The 18409-nt window shown below is 40.3% G+C and overlaps 2 protein-coding genes across 2 annotated transcripts; one reads left to right on the top strand and one right to left on the bottom strand.

The window, feature by feature from the left end:
• The first annotated feature begins 111 nt into the window (after window positions 1–111).
• Window positions 112–12067, top strand: LOC118208451 (targeting protein for Xklp2-A-like). Its single transcript, XM_035383150.1, has 15 exons — window positions 112–256; window positions 631–748; window positions 1000–1114; window positions 1989–2063; window positions 2954–3078; window positions 4658–4809; window positions 4963–5134; window positions 6999–7137; window positions 7802–8018; window positions 8660–8752; window positions 9082–9252; window positions 9746–9892; window positions 10149–10260; window positions 10470–10636; window positions 11604–12067. Exons 2-15 carry the CDS (start codon window positions 652–654, stop codon window positions 11712–11714), a joined length of 1893 nt encoding a protein of 630 aa, XP_035239041.1. The 5' UTR covers window positions 112–256; window positions 631–651; the 3' UTR covers window positions 11715–12067.
• A 2349-nt stretch (window positions 12068–14416) lies between these two features.
• LOC118208522 (olfactory receptor 2AG2) lies at window positions 14417–17080 on the bottom strand. Its single transcript, XM_035383279.1, has 3 exons — window positions 16993–17080; window positions 15399–16680; window positions 14417–15295 (listed from the first exon to the last, which is right to left on the bottom strand). Exons 1-2 carry the CDS (start codon window positions 17058–17060, stop codon window positions 15732–15734), a joined length of 1017 nt encoding a protein of 338 aa, XP_035239170.1. The 5' UTR covers window positions 17061–17080; the 3' UTR covers window positions 14417–15295; window positions 15399–15731.
• Between the last annotated feature and the right edge of the window lie 1329 nt (window positions 17081–18409).

Genomic DNA, 18409 nt, shown 5'->3' with positions numbered 1-18409 from the left:
GAAACGAAAACCCCGAAATAACCACGCCTATGTTGCAACCCTACACAGTCTGGACCAATGGTTAGAGGCTAATTATCCAGAAGTTAGCCATGATAGGATGCTTGAAAAGGGGCGAAATTCAAACGACTCAGTAATGCGTATGGAGATGCATAATGCGGTAACGTAAAAGTTAGCTAGTTAGCGAACGCTCGTAGACTAAATAAACTTACTGCTGTATGTCATAGCTTTGGTATTCAAGACAGCAAGACCCTGAACGGTAATTCTGCCATGTAAATGTTAGCCTTTGTAAAATATCAACCTATCTTGAATCACTTTGCAAGTTAGCCTCACGGTCAGTTGAATAGGGCGTTGTGCAGGCTATGCAATGAAATGCTTTTTTTTATTTATTTTTTTTTATAAATCTTGCTGACGTAGTGATACATTGATCTAGACTACCCAGTTGTAAGTAAGTTTTTGTGTGGATCCTTATGTGTACTTACTGAATTGGTTAACAACCACATGGTATATTAGATTATCTAAAATTGCGTAATGGTTAGAGAACTGTATTTGTAACGTAAAGCGATGTCTGTCGGTTTGACTACAAGCAAATTGCATTAACACGCATTTAATCTGCTTTTTGTTGCTCCTCAGAAAATTTATCAGACTGCTGAGATGGACACCCAGCAAAATGAACGGTGGCATGATGGGCACGACACTAATTTGGTCTATACGTCTTTAAATGACAAGGACATTTCAAATCCAGTATTGGGTATGTTGTTGCCATTGATGCTTAGCTAACGTAACTAGGTTCGCTGGCTTGTAAACTCTATTTCGCTGAAATGGCAACGGTCGTATTGAATACATAATGTTGCCGGATTGTCCGTAAAATAACAATTTAGGCTCACCTCACTATTCAGTTGGTGTAGCATCTGGGTGAATATGAATCATAGCTAAGAATGAATGCATTGTATCACTCAACCTTTGGGCGTTGTGTTCTGAAATACTGACTATAATATTTAGTTTCAGAAGCAGTTGCAATAGACACTCAAGCAGTGTCTTCCACGGTCTCATCAAATGTAATGACATCATGGGGCAACCAGTCAACGGAAAAACTACTGCATTCACCCCGTTTAAGGTAGGGTGTATTGGAATCAGAATTATTCTTTTATCAAGCCAAACTGATATGCCATTTATGCTGTGCATGACTGAATACAGTTGGGTGGCATGATGATGTGCACAAACTCTTGAAATTGCATGACTAGCCTTTTTAAACATATGATAAAGGTGTAAAGCCACCAACGAGTTATATGTATTCCAGAACTAATTGATTTCAAGTTGCAATATTGTCCTTACTACATAGTTTCTGAACCTTTTGGGTTTCAGTGGATAACTACTTTGGTAAAACAATCGAGAGGATTGAAAGTTTATGTTGCATTTTTTGTAATGCCTGCATACATTAGAGCTGTATGTGCATTTTGCATTACATTACATTTATTTGGCAGACGCTTTTATCCAAAGCAACGTAAAAAAAGTGCATTTCATGGTCATAGATTACTACTAAACACAGGTTCAGTAAAATACAATACTTTCTTTGTACAGATATTTCTAGCCAAGAACACAGTTTAGTTAACACAGCGAACTATTCAGACCTAACCTCTGCAAAGCCAACTAGGCAGAAGAATAAGCTACAGTATTAGGACAAATACAAATTACCAAAAAGTGCTGGGATGGGGCAACATGTAACAAGTGTCATGAAAAGGGGGGGGGGGGAGATTTAGAGTGAAATATACAGCGTGGTGGTGGTTAGTCTAGGTATAGTCTGAAGAGATGAGTCTTCAGGCCACGGCAGAAGATGGGTAGTGAGGGGGAGGTTCGGAGAGGAACGGGGAGTTCGTTCCACCACTGGGGAGCTAGGGTGGAGAAGCTCTGTGATCCCTTTGGTCGGGTTTTGCTAAAAGATGGATCACAGAAAGCATGTTTACTTATGTCCTGTACCATGCATATTTCAGGGTTTCAAAGCACAAGCAGAAGTTTGCTCCAGGCTTTGAAGTCATTAATTCACCACCTGTCAAGAAGCCAAGGAGGTAATCATGTGCAGGACTGGAGTTTTGGCAATTTTCAAACATGCTCTAAATTGCAATGCACCAGTCCCATAGTAATGCAAAATGACATTCTGTGTCACTGGAGAGATTGTCAGATAAAATTTTAAAAAAGAATAATCTGTCCTATCTGTGGAATGAAACCTGCACAGATTGGTAGTATTCCAGGTGTACAATCAGTTGGGTAACAGACCAAAAAAAGGCAACAATGTTTACTGACAGGAAGAGGTTTCATGCTTTTCAGCTGTGACTGTTCATTGTAAATAAAACAAGCACATAAAGCAGACGAGGGCTTAAACAGTGCAGGGAGAATGTGATTTTGATTGCCACAAGTTTGTCATACTTACACTTTGTAATGAGCACATCAGTTAATCACATTTTATTTGATTCATGTGAAACTACTTGGTCAAGCTGAATCACATCTAGTGTGATTTATTTATGTATACTTTACCTATTCATAATATCAATTTGTTGAAAACGCTTATATGAAATGGGCCCAAATGCAGTCATTTTCATGGCTGATTTCTGGCAGTTCATGCAGCATCTGTTTTATGCAGATGGTAATGAAAAGATATCAAAGTAATTTGTGGGAAATTACAACATTTTGTAGTTAAACTTATTATTTTATATATATATATATATATATATATATATATATATATATAGTTGGGCCTTCTGTGATGGCAAAATGGGTCCATCGCTGCTGAAATAAATCTTTGCGGAATGGTCCTTACAAATAATATTCTTTGGCTGAATTTCTTAGGGCATTTCTCTTGTCCAGAGCTAAGCTCAATGCTTTATCAAGGGAAAATTGACTGAGCCTAGCCTACAGTTTTCTGTTTTCCATTGATTAATTGCTTGCTTCCACTCAATAGGGGTGCCTCCCTGAAGCACAAGAGCACAGAGGAGAAGGAGCTGGAGTACATTCAGACTCTTCAGAAGGAGGCTGCGCAGCACCGCAAGAAGAACAAGGCTAGCTACAGGGCTGCCTTGGCTGGCAGTGAGTAATGCTCCTATTTCCATGTTCATGCAGAAATATACAAACTGTTAGATGAATCATTATTCTCTTCAGCTTGGAAAAGGTTTTTGGAATAGATTTGTAAATTTTCCATTTTCTCCCGGGTCTTTAACCTTTGGCCCATGCTGAGATCTCAAATCCAGGTTGGTTTCCGATCTTTTGACAAAATAATATTAGACATTATAATAATCATTATAATAATTAGACAAAATAATATTAGAGGGAAACTGAGTGAACTCATTTTTAAAAAAGAGTTGGCTGGGCTGCCAAAATTTCTCCAAGTGTGCAGTGGCAACTCATTCATGAAGTCACAAGAGATCCCAGAAGAACATCCAAAGAACTGCAGGCCTCGATAGCCTTAGCTAAGGTCAGTGTTCATGACTCCACAATAAGAAAGAGACTGGGCCAAAAAGGGATTCATGGGATAGTAGCAAGGCGAAAACCAAGACCAAGAAAACACCAATGCTCGCTGCACATTTGCAAAAAAAGTACCTGGATGATTCCTAAGCCTATGGGATAATGTTCTATGAACAGATGAGCCAGAAGTGGGACTTTTTGGAAGACGCATGAGTAACATTATGTCTAGTATAAAGCAAATACAGCATTTCACAGTACGAACATCATGCCAACAGTCAAACGTGGTAGTGGTAGTGTGATGATGTGAGGATTCTTTGCTTCCTTTTGTCTTGGACGACTGACCATTATTGAAGCAACCTTGAATATAACCCATTCTCAGCAACCCATTATTGAAGCAACCTTGAATATAACCCATTCTCAGCAACCCATTCTTGAGGAGAATGTCCAGTCGTCCGCAGTCCTGACTTGAACCCAATGGAGATTCTGCAGCAGGACCTGAAGCAAGCAGTTCATGCTCAAAAACCTACCAATTTATTTGAATTAAAGCAGTTCTCTAAAGAAGTGTGGGCTCAAATTCCTCCACAGCAATGGGACAGACTGATATCAAATTACAGGAAGTGTTTGGTTGCCGTTATTAAGCTTAAGGGGGGCAATTAATTTTTCGAATTTGATTAACTGTTTTCATTAAACTAAATTATTTTTAAAAATGTTTTGTGTTTACTCCAGTTCACTTTGTCTAATGTTACATTTTGTCTAAAGATCTGAAATGATTCAGTGTGACAAACATGCAATAATAAAGAAAATCAGGAAGGGACAAATGCTTTTTCATGGCACTGTAACGTTAAACCTTTCTAAATGTCGAGTCTCTTTCGGAATTCACATCTCTGATTCTTTATTTGTGACACTTTCAAACACACATACAGTCCTGAACTTTTGCTATACATTTCTCTACAATCAAGGTGACAAAATCCATCATTTTTGATTCTACATGTTTTCAGGAACTCCACGCAGATAAAATTGAAATTCATGAATAGAAAACATTTTCATTTATTCATTTTTTGGTTTTCAGAACAAAAAGAAATGTAGGAGGTAGTTAAACATGTTATACATCTCCGGGATGTTAATAATAATAATAATAATAATAATAATAATAATAATAATAATGATCACAGACATAGATGAGCTCAGTGTTTCTCTTTCACAGGTCAGCCAGCAAGGAAGCCAGCAATGTCCACCACAATCCCTGTGGATTTCCACTTCCATACAGACGAGAGGGTGAAGCAACATGGACACAGCACCAGCCACGGGGAGCCAGTTCAGTTTGCTTCTCAGCTGCGCAGACACCCTCCTTCTCCTGTAAGATTTTTTTTTCTTTTTAAATAAAGCAGAAAGAACTTCTGTGCAAAGGAGCTTTAATAACAACCATTTAAGCTGTCCAGCCAAACACAAGAATACTGATGATGTTTTTAAGAAATGTTTAAGAGCATGTTGTCCTCTGTCCTCACAAAGGCAAAGACAAATCGGGGTTCAACGATCCCCAAGCCCTTCAACCTGTCTGTTGGCAAAAAGCGCAAACATGAGGAATCCACAGTGTATGTGCCCATGGCCCAACAGATAGAGCAGTTCCAGAAACGTACGCCACCCCGTTACCACCTACAAAGTGGGAAAATGGCAGAGAGAGGTAATAAATTTGCATTTCCTACCAGTTTTGGTAACTTTTTTTGGTAAAGTTTTTTTAAAATGTTTTTTTAATATGTAATAGCTTTACAGTTGTCTCATGCATTATTTACCTTCAGCCAAAACGGTGCTAGAAAGTTCATTTTGACCCATTCTTGTCCAATGAGTTATTTCTCATCAGTCTTGCATTTATGACGTGGTATATCTTTAAAAAAGTTTTTTTTTATTTTACATAGATTTTTCAAATAATTTTTTCTCATGACTCACTTTCAATGATGAGACGGTCAAGACAAGGTGCAATTATGCGGTGAATAATGAGAAGGTCCAGGCAATGTGCGATCCTGCAGTGAATAATGAGACAGTCAAGGAAAGGTGCGATCATGCATGCAGTGTTGGAGGATTCCTGGTGGTTTTTGTCCTTCCTCCGCCCAGTCCTCAGTTGTCATTGTACCTGAAGCCTTTCTTTGTCATCAAGCTGGTGGATATTTCTAGACTTTACTGTTGTATATTATAGACCTCCGTGTCTTTTATCTTTGAACGCATAATACTTGGAAATGATGGAGGACTGTTACTGAATGCAAAGCATAGGTGTTGTTCACTGCCATGTCTTTGGTTTTGGCTACAAAGTTTGAGAACTTTGTAATGGGCGAGAAATGAGCAGTCTAGGTTTCTGTGGTGCTGAGCATGTGCATGCGAGTGTTTGCTGTGCTAGATCTTGCATAATGAGCATGGAAACGTTTCATTAGGAGACAATCACTAACTTAAGTGTGCATGTGTGTCTGTGCCTGCATATACTGTGTATATATAGCTGTGCAGGGCTTTACGTATTACGTATTACGTGTTACGTATTGTCTGTGCCAGAATTGGGGGGGAAAGTTCTTATGGAATTAGGCCTATGTCCAATTCTGAATTATGTCCATAACATAATTGAAAAGCCCCGCTTTGTATTTTCATTTCCAAGTTAATGTACGCACTTTCTGACAATTTAAAAATTTGACTGCAAAGTCAATTTCATATTCAATTTTCAAAGAAAATTGTATTAGTATTACTGTCACACCACCTGAGAGAATAGGAGAATGCTTGCCTCAATGCCTGCATACAGCTGCGTAGTCACAATGAACAGTTTCTACGTGTGGTCTGGACTTGTGAGCAAGTGCACACATTTTCACAGCAAGTTCTTTGTTAATAACACATAATGGATGCATGGATGTCGGCGTACGTACAATTTATGATCAATAGGAGGCATAGCAAGATTTTATAAATGACACCCCAGGAGAGATGGATGTGAAATGTTACATTGTATTTCTTTTTTTCTTGTACAATACTTTGTTTAACTCGTATAAAAATGTAGACTCGGGGCCTCTGGGCGGTTCTTCTGGTTAAGGCACCAGTCTAGTGCATTCTGGCTCGTATTAGCGCATGGATGAGCTCCACAGCCTGGGATCAAATTTCCACCAGGCCAGTGTCAACTGGCACCCGTAGCCCCACTAGGCAGCACGTAATTAGTGGCAGTGTCATCTAGGCTTAGGGAGGGCTCCATCCATAGGGATCTCCATCTGCATTGTTCTCCAGCCACTGGTCAGTCGGGCACCTGTAAGTCTGCCTGTTAGGCTGCACACGAAGCGTCTTCCTCTGACTCATCTGTGCGCAAACCTGACTTGATTACTGCAGTGTGGTACGATTGGCCCTTGATGTGGCATGCTTTGGAGGAGATCATGTGCTCATCTGCACTCTCCCGAATCGATAGGTCAGGGTCCAGTCATGAGCTGGTGCTGATATACAATTGGATATTCCAATATGTTAGGAAAAGAGAAAGTAAATGTAAATTATGTTTAGTATGGTTGATGCTCTTCTGTGTCTGCCCTAAGGTCCATCCCCACGGAAGACTGGAAAACTGAAGATCACCAATCCAAAAACTCCACGGCTGGTGACAAGGCAGAGGAGCCGGCCAGTCTCGGTGAAAAGCAGCGAGGAGATAGAGGCTGCGGAGCTTGAGAAGATCCAACAGTGAGCACTTCTCCCTTATTTTAAATGCAATAGTGGTATTGTCCAGTGTAAAGGGGGGCATTATAGTTTCTACTGTTTTTATTTGACCAAAGCTCTTATCTAGAGCACAAGTAAAATGTAACCTATATCGCAGGACAAACAAAGACTTTAGTAGCAGCAGTTCTTATCCAGGTGGCACAGTACTGACTTAAGAGGCACAACCAGAAATTTAACATAGAGGAGAAAAAAGGGGATCATAGATCTATTCATTTATTTGTTGCAAATGTGAGTATAGAACTGCCAGCAAAACAGTTGCACTTAACATGACCATTTCCCTGGAAAGTATAGCTGAAATATAGGAATGCTGTGGCAGTTGTTTTGATATACATAGTTTAATCTATAACTTATACAGACAACTTTCACCATTATACTGTCAGGTCTATTAAACTCTTCAGACTTATCAATTTTTGTCATATAAAGTGCTTAACTAAAATTGGCTTATTTGGATTTGACAGCACCATGGGTAAGGTTTACAGCACTATGGGTAAGGGTTACTGCACTGCCTAGTATTCAGTTTTTTTTTTTTTTTTTAAGTTTACATTAGTCATTTAGAATGCTAAGCATTTGATCCTATACGAAAAAGCTTATGACCCAGCTTCTCATATTTCACTCTTAATCTCCTCAGGTATAAGTTCAAAGCTCTGGAGCTGAACCGAAAGATCCTGGAAGGTGGCGAGCTGCTAAAGAAGCCGTCGGCAAAGGAAGCAACCCAGCCGGTGGGCTTTCAGCTGGAGGTGGAGCGTCGGCTGCAGGAGCGGCAGGCCGGAAGGGCCCAGGAGGAGCCACAACACCACAGCTTCCAGCCCAGGCCCCTTCCTGCCAGGATCTTGGAGGAAGTGGTTGTATGTGCCTTTTTTATTTTTTCATTCTCTGCTCATGTCTCGCTGGCATGATGGACTGCAATTTATTTTATGCAATGGTAATACATGCTTACTGTGCTGTAAAGGGAAAAGTTTGAAAGAGAAAAAGGGCTTTTTGTGGTGTAATAGTTTGTTTTGGTTTGTGTTTGGGGTGTATTCATACCAGGCTGAATTTTTTTAAATAAATAAAAAAACATGTTAAAAATAAGTGGAAAAAGTACCATTACATCTCTCTGTTTAATATCTGGATTTGGGTAATGGCATCCTGTCATCAAACTTTCCATTGAGTGTACATTTGTTGTTTCATGCCATTTTGCTTGGCTATTCCAAAATGGCATCATTCGCATTTGGCATCCAGCTATTACAACTGGATATGTAAACCCCTTCACTGCCATGGATAAAGGCATCTGCTTCTGAATGCAAGTAAAGTGAGGAGCTGTTACCAGGCACAGGAACTTCAGTCCACATTCATGGATTGCTTAATGTGCATGTGTGTTAAAGGTTTCATGCAATTTAAAAAATGAGCAGCATTTCCTCAATTAGTTCAGTGTTTAATCAGCCCAGGGGCAGTATTTTTATGGTTGATCACTGAGCAGACCAACCCCCACTTTCATGTTTCTCAGGGTGTCCCAGAAAAGACCGTTAAAAATCCCACTGTGCCAGAATCCCCTGCCTTTACTCTGAAAAACCGGGTGCGTGTGAAGCAGGTGGAGGAAGTGAGTATGCACATACACCTGTTATTTTATAACATCTGTACTGTTTTTATCCAACTGCTGACCCAGAGATTTTTATTGATACTTTATTTATAATACCTACTGAAGACATAAAGATACAATATGTTGGGACTGTGCAATATACCGCAATGATAATGATCAAAATGCAATAACTGTCACCGCCACCGTGTGCATTGCCTTTATTTTTCCCGAGTGACCTACAAAGCCATCGTGGCTAAATGTGAATCTAATCACTTTCAGTAACTGGCTTTCCAGTATGAAACTGAAGTTGGTGATGAGCAGCCATTTACAGTCTGCTCCGTATGCTTCAGGTGAAACCTGTTCCATTGAAGGCCATCCCTGTACCCCACTTCGGCCTGCCCTTCCAGCCCAAACCCGTGGAAAAGGGCCAGGCAGAGGTGTGTCCCTTCTCCTTTGAGTCACGAGAGCGTGAGAGGCAGGCGCTCAAGGAAAAGAGGCTGGAGGAGCTGCGACAGAAAGAGGTGTGACTCTTTACTCTTAGATTTTCTTATTCTGGACAAAAACTTTCAAGAGTTCACACCTTGAAAGAGCTGCATGCATATATAGAGTTCTTTTTTCCTGTGCCATGACAAAATATTCCAGGTTGCTTTTCAAAATGATACTGTATCATGCTTCTCTTCCATTTTACTGCTGTGGTGTTGTAGCGCTATACCAACAGTGAATTCCAGATTTATCAGCATCACAGTGACAATACTGTAGCAGTAACATTGAAACACGTTGAGAATTGTTTTTTTCCATTATAAGAGAAGGTGATCAAAAGCATTTAAGTGCATCAGAATTTTAAAAATGTCTTTTATTATTTTCATTGGGTTTCATTCAAAGTATGTGTATTAATTAAAATGGTTTTATAGTAATTCTTGTTTCAAGAATTTCCTTAAAACTAGACCATTATCACAGGGAAGTACTCACATTCCAAGCCCTTCCGTTTTCCATTTTGGAAATGTCCTTTGTCAGATTCCCAAGTTCAAAGCCCAGCTTCTCCCTGACTTCAGTGAGGTGTATCTGCCTGAGAAGAAGGTGGCTGCCCCCACAAAAGTTGAGCCCTTCCGGCTGCTAGCTGACGAGCGAGGAGCTACCAAGAGTGACCGCTGGGGACAAATGGTGAGTGCTTCCAATCCACTGCCTTCCTGTTTTCATACCCTCAGAGCTTCTAGGTTTTTTGAGTTGTGAATTACAAGTTCCTCAGACATAGGACGTATTCAAGTCATCTTGAATCTTGGTTTTTTTTGGCACGGTCTTGCTCTTCACATTCTTAGCATGTTTCCCTGTTGTTCATGGTGTGACATTTCTGGTGCTTGCAGTTCCCTCCTTAGCATTATTCCTTTGTGTCCTAAAGCCTGTCTGCCTATGTCTACAGGTTAAGGATGAGCAGAGACAGCAGGAAGAAGCCACATCATTCAGGGCCCGCCCCAACACAGTCACCCACAAGGAGCCTTTCATGCCAAAGAAAGAAAATAGCTCAGTCTTTGGTAAATCATGGTCGGTCATTCTGTCCAGAAGTCTTGATGCGCTCCCCTTTCAACTGACTTTTTTGTGTGTGTGTGTGGCAGATAAGCCAGTGCACTTTCCAGATTTGTCAGGTTGTAGGTTTTCATTCATTCATTCAGTTTTTCCTCTCTACTGCACACCTCCTCATCCTTCTCTGAGCTTAGTATCCATGTATCCACTCATTCCTCAGTGCCTCAGGGCTTCCAGCTGTCGACAGAGCGGCGTGCTCAGGAGCGACAGGAGTACGAAAGGGCACTGTGTGAGAAGGAGGTGCTGTGCGCCCGTATAGAGGAGGAGCGGAGGAGAGAGATGGAGATGAAGGAGAAAGAGGAGGTCACTGAACTCCGACAGCAGCAGGTAAAAATGGCATGACTACTCTCCACAGGCAGAAAGTATGCTTTTTCACTAGTGTGAGCTTAATGGCTCAGCTTTTCAGTTTAATTAAAGGTGCAGCATGTAAGCGTGTTGTGGAACACCTTTGTTAATATTTGGTTAAATTTACTTCACATCCTGAGAGATATCGATAAATTGAAAGGCCTTTAACAACCAATCAGGATAGCTCTGTCTTCTGCCTGCCTGCCTGCCTGTCTGTCAAACATGTTGCACATTCACAGCACTGCCAGAGCAAAGCTAGTCCTCCAAATGACTTGAAACTTCAGTACTACCTTGTCATCTTACATTCAAAATGCTTCAAAACTATATTTTACATTGAATTTAACATGAAGACATTTAGATCATGGAAGCAAAGACATTTTTTGAATCAGAATTAGATTAAACCATAAAAGCAGCTGAGGTGATTGTGTGACTGGTGACTATAGGTTGGCTGTCATTTTACATTTAAAAACAAAGATATTCTTCTGCTAAAATAAGATGAAATCCTAGAACAGCCAACACTTAACATTTGTGACATAGACATTGATTAAATGAAATAGGCCATAGCAACTTCCAACTGATTATGATAGAATGGGTCATGTAATATGTCTTCTCTCTCCAGTACGTATGTAGATGTCAGGCAGTGCACATGCATGTGTTTGGAACTTTGGAAGGAGATCTGAAGGGAGGGGGTGGAACTTTTTTTTTTTTAACCAAAATCTAGCTCTCTTGCTTGTTTCTCCAAACTTACATACTGTACCATTAATACAAATACTTTGTATACCTGAAAGTTTTGGATTGCTGTGGGAACAATGCAAGTCTGTCCCTCTCTGCTCTCCTGACACATGTCACATCTAACTCTAAATGTGCTTTCTGCGTCGTGGTCTGTTGTGACCAAGAAAAACTCATCCCAGCAGAAGTGTTCAGATCCTCTTCCTTATTTCCCCCGCAGATACACAAAGCACAGCCTGTGCGTCGCTACAAGCCGGTGGAACTGAAGAAGAGTGAGGAATCCCTCACCATCCCCCAGTCCCCAAAGTTCTCGGACCGCTTCCGTTTGTGAGCGTGGCCTAACGCCTTGAGGCCTTACCAGACAGAACGCTGGAGTGCCCCTGCATTGATGTGAAGGCTCCAAGTTAAAGATATAGATATTACTGCAGATTATAGCCAATTTGTATAGTTGTCCTAATTCAGTAGTAAAATAGTGTTGTTAGTGGCACAGCTATATCTATGTTTCTTCCTTTACTCATTCTTTTTTGCATGTATGCACTCATTTGAATATCTCACTATTTTGCCTCACAACTAATTTCTGCAATTTCTTTACATTTCACTCTGATCTGTCAGTTTTCATTGTTGTGGACATTACTTTTTTTCCAGACTTAATAAAATAGATATCCGTTTAATGAAGGCACCCTACTGTAAAATCATGTGTTTTTCTTCCTTAATGAAAACAGAACATACACATTTGCCTTGAAGGATAAGCAAATTGTTTGAAAAAACAAACGGTAGAAGAAACTGGTTGAAAGTATGGACTCAGAGAATCACTGATTTCAAGATTTATTTCCAACTTAAGATCAAGAATGAACAGTTTCTGAAGTCTAAAGGTTATATTCAAATTGTGTGGTTATTTGGTATTAAGCTAAATAATTAATATTTGACAGCTGCTGAAATTAGTGAACGTCATAAATTATATCAATGCTGTAAATTCATAAATTTGCATATTCATGATTGACAAGTTCTTTTTATTTTTTTCATATTGTAAGAACTTTTCAATACAGTAAAAATAAATGTCTTGCTTCAAACCAGTGGTGATAGGGAGCTTGTTAGGGACTTGTGTCAATGCTAAAACAGCTGCATAATACAGCTGATATTGTTGCCATTAAGGCCTAATGTTCACTTGTTTGCCTGCTGTCACTCTATGGCATTGGCAGCCCAAATAGGCATAATGTTACATTACTGGAATAACTGAAATCTGCTAATGCAAAAGAGGTAGTGATATCAGAACCATAGTCACAATCCATTAACATTGCACATTTGCTTGTGTGTTTATTAATCTTAAGGAATATAGTCAAGGAATATTATCTACTATTATCTGTTTCCTTAAATGTTTTTCATGGGAAAAAATCTCAAGCTTTTATATACCCAATTCTTTATGTAAATTGTTTAGATTAATTAGCACATTAATAAAATAATTGATTGATCACTCTGTTATAAAATAATCTACAGTAGCAGCCCTAGAATATTCAAAAAAGGTATGGATGTGCATTGTATGGCAAAATGTACACTTTGATATAAGAATTTATCACTTTAGACAGAAGTCAAGAATCTTAATCCCTGATCTTAACCTATTTAGCGACTGGTTTCAAGATTTGCAGGACAACATGTTGCAGGAGAGTAGCCTTTAGTGTGAACCAAGCCATTTACTCTTCTTTAAACTGAACAAGTGGCTAGATATTCTTCAAAAAGGAGCACTTTCTGTATGCTTATATTACTGAAAGTCAACTGAAAGTATTCTTGCCCTTCAGCCAATTTGAACAGTTTCACTGCAAAGATTGCTTTCTCACTTTCCTTGCATTTTGACAGCCCAAGTGACCACCTGTCTACTTCAACCGGTTTTTTTTTTTTTTTAGGGGGGTTTTTTTAATAAGATCTGTCTGACCAGAATGTGAAGGGTTTTAATAGAAGGCTAAAAAAAACTGTTCAGTTAGATTATCTTCCACACACGAAATGACGGGATCTTATATCACGGTCTGTAACCAATAACCAGAGCTAAATGTTTTTAACCTTTCAAGTAAGGCGTCTACTAATCCCCCCCTCCCCTCCCCCAGGGAGGCTGGGGTCGGTTGACACGCAGCTATTTTATGGTACTTTGTAGGTCACAGACACAAATGTAAAATCAAAATGTTTGTTTACTTGAACTGCAGTCATGTATCATGGAAAAACATCTGCAATTTACTCACTTTTTTGTGACACAAACAAAATCAGTTTTGTGGTATTAAAAATAAAAAAAGTCTTTACACTAAAATAATAAATAAAACTGGTGTTAGAAGTATTGCAAATGTATTACTTCCAGTTAGCAGAGTTGGGAATATGCTATATTTTGATATATGATTTGAAAGTGTGAGTGATGTTAGCTGGGTAACAACATATTATCACTGAGGTGGGTCCCAATGTGAGGGGTTGGTTGGCATAATGTTAATATGCTGTAGTTACGAGGAATGAAGCAACCAATAGAAACATTTTTGGACGTTTAAATCAAATATGAACCAGAAAACAACATGAATATTCAATGGAATAAATATAATAAATAATATGTATAATATGAAATGGAAGAAATGGTTTGCTGGCACAGTTATTTTGGGGTTATGCAAAGCACCCCCTTTGGATACGTATATTGTTAAACTTATTAAACAACATTTTTATTTAATATGATGGCATATATTGACATATACTGTTTTCACAAAGGGAACATTCATTCTAAATTACATGAACTATTAACGACAACCAAAATATGCATAGAACTGTTAGATGAGACATTCAAATTTTCACCATCGCTACCAAATGGTAACTGTAGCATTACATTTCATATTTGAATTACATTAGATACTATCCCCTTTCTGTCAGTACTCACTACCACGAGACATAATATGCTATTCTCAAATGTGAAAAAGACATGAATGCAGGTTTGGGTGGGGGTTTGAGCATGTGTGAATATCAATCTAAAAAGATGAATAGATTTTGCTCCAAGATGTTTTGTTGGCATGAAGAGAAACAATGGATTTTAAAAAATGTTTTAAGTATTTTAAGTCAGTCTTACTGCTGCAGTAGACAATATTTACAATATTGATTTTGTGTGCTTTTCCTATGTTTTTTTCTTCTAGTTTTTACCACTCTTTCCACTCTTACATTAGTGGACAACCCTCAGCAGTGCATGGAATCCTGCCAGAATGCTTGTTTTTGAGCAGAAAATCACAACTGTTGATGTTGGCTGATAGTGTTATTTACACATTGACATGTTTCAGCAATACATAGGACAAATTAAAAACAAATTAAACATGTGCATAACTCACAGGACACAACCACTGAATAGATAATTAAAAATATAAATTAACCAGCCCAATTGATCAGAGGGGTCTAGTAATGTTTTGTCTAGTTGACCATCTGCCTGATCTTTAGAATAATTGTGGATTGTTATCACTGACCGAGGATAACCTATAGGTTTTATACATTTTAAAATTACATTTACACTTCAAATAAACCCTTTGTTGAAAGTGCTTGCATGGATACACATTTCTTTCATAACAGGACGTGACAAGTTACAGGCGCAATCATAAGTTATTTATTGAATTGTGGTCACCTTAAAACTTAAATACAACATGTCAAGAATTCCTAGAACAAGTGGCTCTAGAGTGACATCCATCCCATGCTACTAGTACAGTGATGCATCTGGCAATTTGTATTGTATCCTGACCATTCTCATCATCCAATGGAAGGAGTGTCTCAGTGAGCATGGCATTCTCTTTGGACAGTGACCTGTTTTCACATCCGCATGGAAATTGGCTTGTGTCAGTTGTGCAGTCCTCCAGGGCAGTAACTGCACATCTCAGCTGGGGAATTCCAAAGCGATGGTCGGCTGCATACATTCTGAAGGATTTTGGCAGGGGGATGTTATACCACAGTTCATATACAGTTTTTATTCCCTGGGGAAGCAACTATCCAATTCTACAAACAAGAGAAGAGTACTCACCAGGGTAGTATTAAAAGTTTTTCCAATTCTTCAAGCCACGCATCCCATGAATTGAGAAGGTGAATCCCAAGTATACCTTATGTTATAACCTGCTAACCACTTGACTGCAGAACAACTGTGTCAGAAACTGTAAAACAACATTTTCCAAACATTATGAACTGTTCACTCTGAAGACCACTGCAGATCATCTCTCTCTCTGTATTTCTCTGTGGATGGGAGACAAACTGTTCTGCTACGCCACAGAACAAAAGAATCCAGCGAACCCAGAAGGAGTGCTCAGCAGAATGAATGCCAGAGGAGGAGGAGGGACCCCTGCATCTGCCTGGTCCCCTTTCATTTCCCCCGGTTGCCCTGTGCTGAGAGCCCTCCACCTCCCAGAGGTATGAGGCGGATTCTATGCCTGAGCTGGCAGAAACGCAAAACTGCCTCACGCACCTCCCGGTTCCGGATGCCGTAGATGAGTGGGTTGATGCACGGGGGCACCAGTATGAGGGCTAGTAATGAAATGTGCAGAGCACCTGCAATGTTTGAGGGCAGGGCTCGGTGGGGCACAGGCGTCTCCGATGACACCAGTGCCGGCGAGATCACCATGGACACGGTCCCCTCCATCTCCCACAGCCCGTCAGAGGCGATCTTGATCCAGCACGGGACGAGCTGCACGACGAACATGCTGCCGTAGAAGAGCACAGTCTTGCGAGCCCGGCTGTTGACGCAGTTAAAGGGCTCCACGGCGTTGCAGGCCTCCTGATACATGCGAATGTAAGAGAAGGAGTAGCTGAGGATGCAGCCCAGTATGAAGACGACGCCGATGAGCTTGCGGAAGATGGCCGCCGCCCGGGGAAAGCCCATGTGCCGTTCCACAGTGTCCGGCTCGCACAGCATTCCCGCCGTGGCCTCGCCAAACGTGCCTCGCCCCATATGGAGCAGTACCATGTTCACAACGGCTATCGCCAAGGAGATAATCCAGATCAGACCAATAATCGAGCGCAGACGCTGCAAGGTGATGATTTGGAGGTAACGTATAGCGTGGCAAACGTACACATACCGCTCCAGGGCCATGAAGGTGAGCGTGAGGAGAGTGCACAAGATACAGACCGTGCCAGTGAAATACTGCACCAGGCACCAGCTATCAAAGGCCAACGTACGTCGGTTTAACAGGCAATGCAGCACTGTGGGTGACTGCGTGAAGGTAAGCAAAAGGTCACTGAGGATGAGGTTCTTCAGCAGGGCAAAGCGTGGCTCCCAGGAGAGGTCCCGGGAATGCCCCAGCCCAAACAGGGTGCTGCCATTCACCACCACCGAGAGGAAAGAGAGGGCCAGGAACACAACCATCAGCACATATACTACGGTGTCCGAGGGCAGCATGAACCGAAACAGACAGGCGGCGGCATCAAAGTCTAGGTCAGGCTGGGTTTGGTTCCACTGCGTCAGCAACAGTGAGCAAGTGCTGCTGTTAGAGATCTGCCAATGAAATGCCATAGTTCTTGCAGAAACAATGACAAGCCAGCGACGGCAACAACAATGGCAGATCGTATTTTTTATAGAAAAAAAAATGTTTTCTTGCAGTGCTGGAAGCAAGCCTGAATCTACTCACCCAGACCTCTCAGCTCTTCTGGTCCGCAGTTCACTGATGGTTATGAGAATTTGAACGTAATTTTCCATCAGTTCATTCTGCCTGTGCTCCACCTGTTGATGCGCATGACAAATGTGGGGACGTCTATCGCAACAGTAGCTTCAATGAAGATAGATTATTCTGGGTAACATCTTTTAGATAAATATATAATCAGGGCTGCGCAACCCTGTTTCCGGAGATTTACTGTGATATACATTTTCATTTCAACACTAATCTGGCACATCTGATCCTCTTAATTGGCAGGTCCACGAGATCTCCGGCTGCTGAGTGAGCTGTGCTTGTTAGGGCTGGTGTGAAAATCGGCAGGACAGTGTAGCTCTGCAGTGACAGGTTTCCGCTGCGCTGATGCAGATATTCATTTGTTCGTATCACTCACAAGTGCATGATGAAAATAGTCAGCTGCCTATAGCCTACTAATAGCCATTCGCTTTTTACTGAAACATCAGTTTTTTCGCCGGCAGACGGTGAAATTACATTTCAGACGAAAAGTTTCTCACTTTTCGAACAAATTGTCAATATATTGCAGAAAATTATGAAGTAATGCTTCCGCTACATTAACAGATTACTTAATTACGGAAAGGCATTGTTGCCTCTTTAATAAATAAAATGACATTATTACGTGATGATACGTTAATAGGAGATAATTATCATATTCCGTGAAAAGATCACGTTAAAACTGTAGAAATGTGTGACCTATAGCATTGGTTTGACTTAAAGTTGAAGCTCTCAGTTTACATTGTTTCATAAGAAATTCTACATCATGCCACTAGTGATAGAGTTAAATTTTACTTTATTCTTGGCTTAATATTTCTGTGGCTATTTATGAATGAATTTAACCTGATCTTTCTACGTACTTTAATGACGTGTGATATCAACCTGATATTAGAATACATTAGTATGGAAGGCAATTTTGGATAGGGGAGAGCGGGGCCAAATTTAAAATTTGGTAAAATGTAGGCCTAATCGGACTTTTTAGGTAGGCTACAGTAGATGCATTGATCTTGAACGACGTATTTCAGCTTGAACACAAAGAATTGGAATCTCTTTGTCTCGAACGAACGGTGGGAGGGTTCAATAAATATCTCGGGAGATATTGCCAAAAGTCTGTTTTGGCTATAGTGATTTATTTTTTATTTTTTTTATTTTTTTAACCGGAAATATTTTTCGGCTACTGGATGGTGTGTGTATGCCAAGGACTCCAACTGTATGTAATCGTAAACAGTCCTTCAGTGACTAACAGATCGCATATTTTTATGTAGTATGATAGCTTGTTGGGACTGCTAGCCAGGCAAAACTGCAGACACCCCCCTCGCCAGACTTCCTTGGATTTATATTCAATAGCCTACTTTTTTTTTTTTACTGCTACAGCAGAGTGACT

Source organism: Anguilla anguilla, chromosome 11 (assembly GCF_013347855.1).
Source record: "Anguilla anguilla isolate fAngAng1 chromosome 11, fAngAng1.pri, whole genome shotgun sequence".
NCBI classification, from domain to species: Eukaryota; Metazoa; Chordata; class Actinopteri; order Anguilliformes; family Anguillidae; genus Anguilla; species Anguilla anguilla.
Note: the sequence above shows the minus strand (reverse complement) of the source record. Positions and strands in the feature narration are given on the sequence as shown.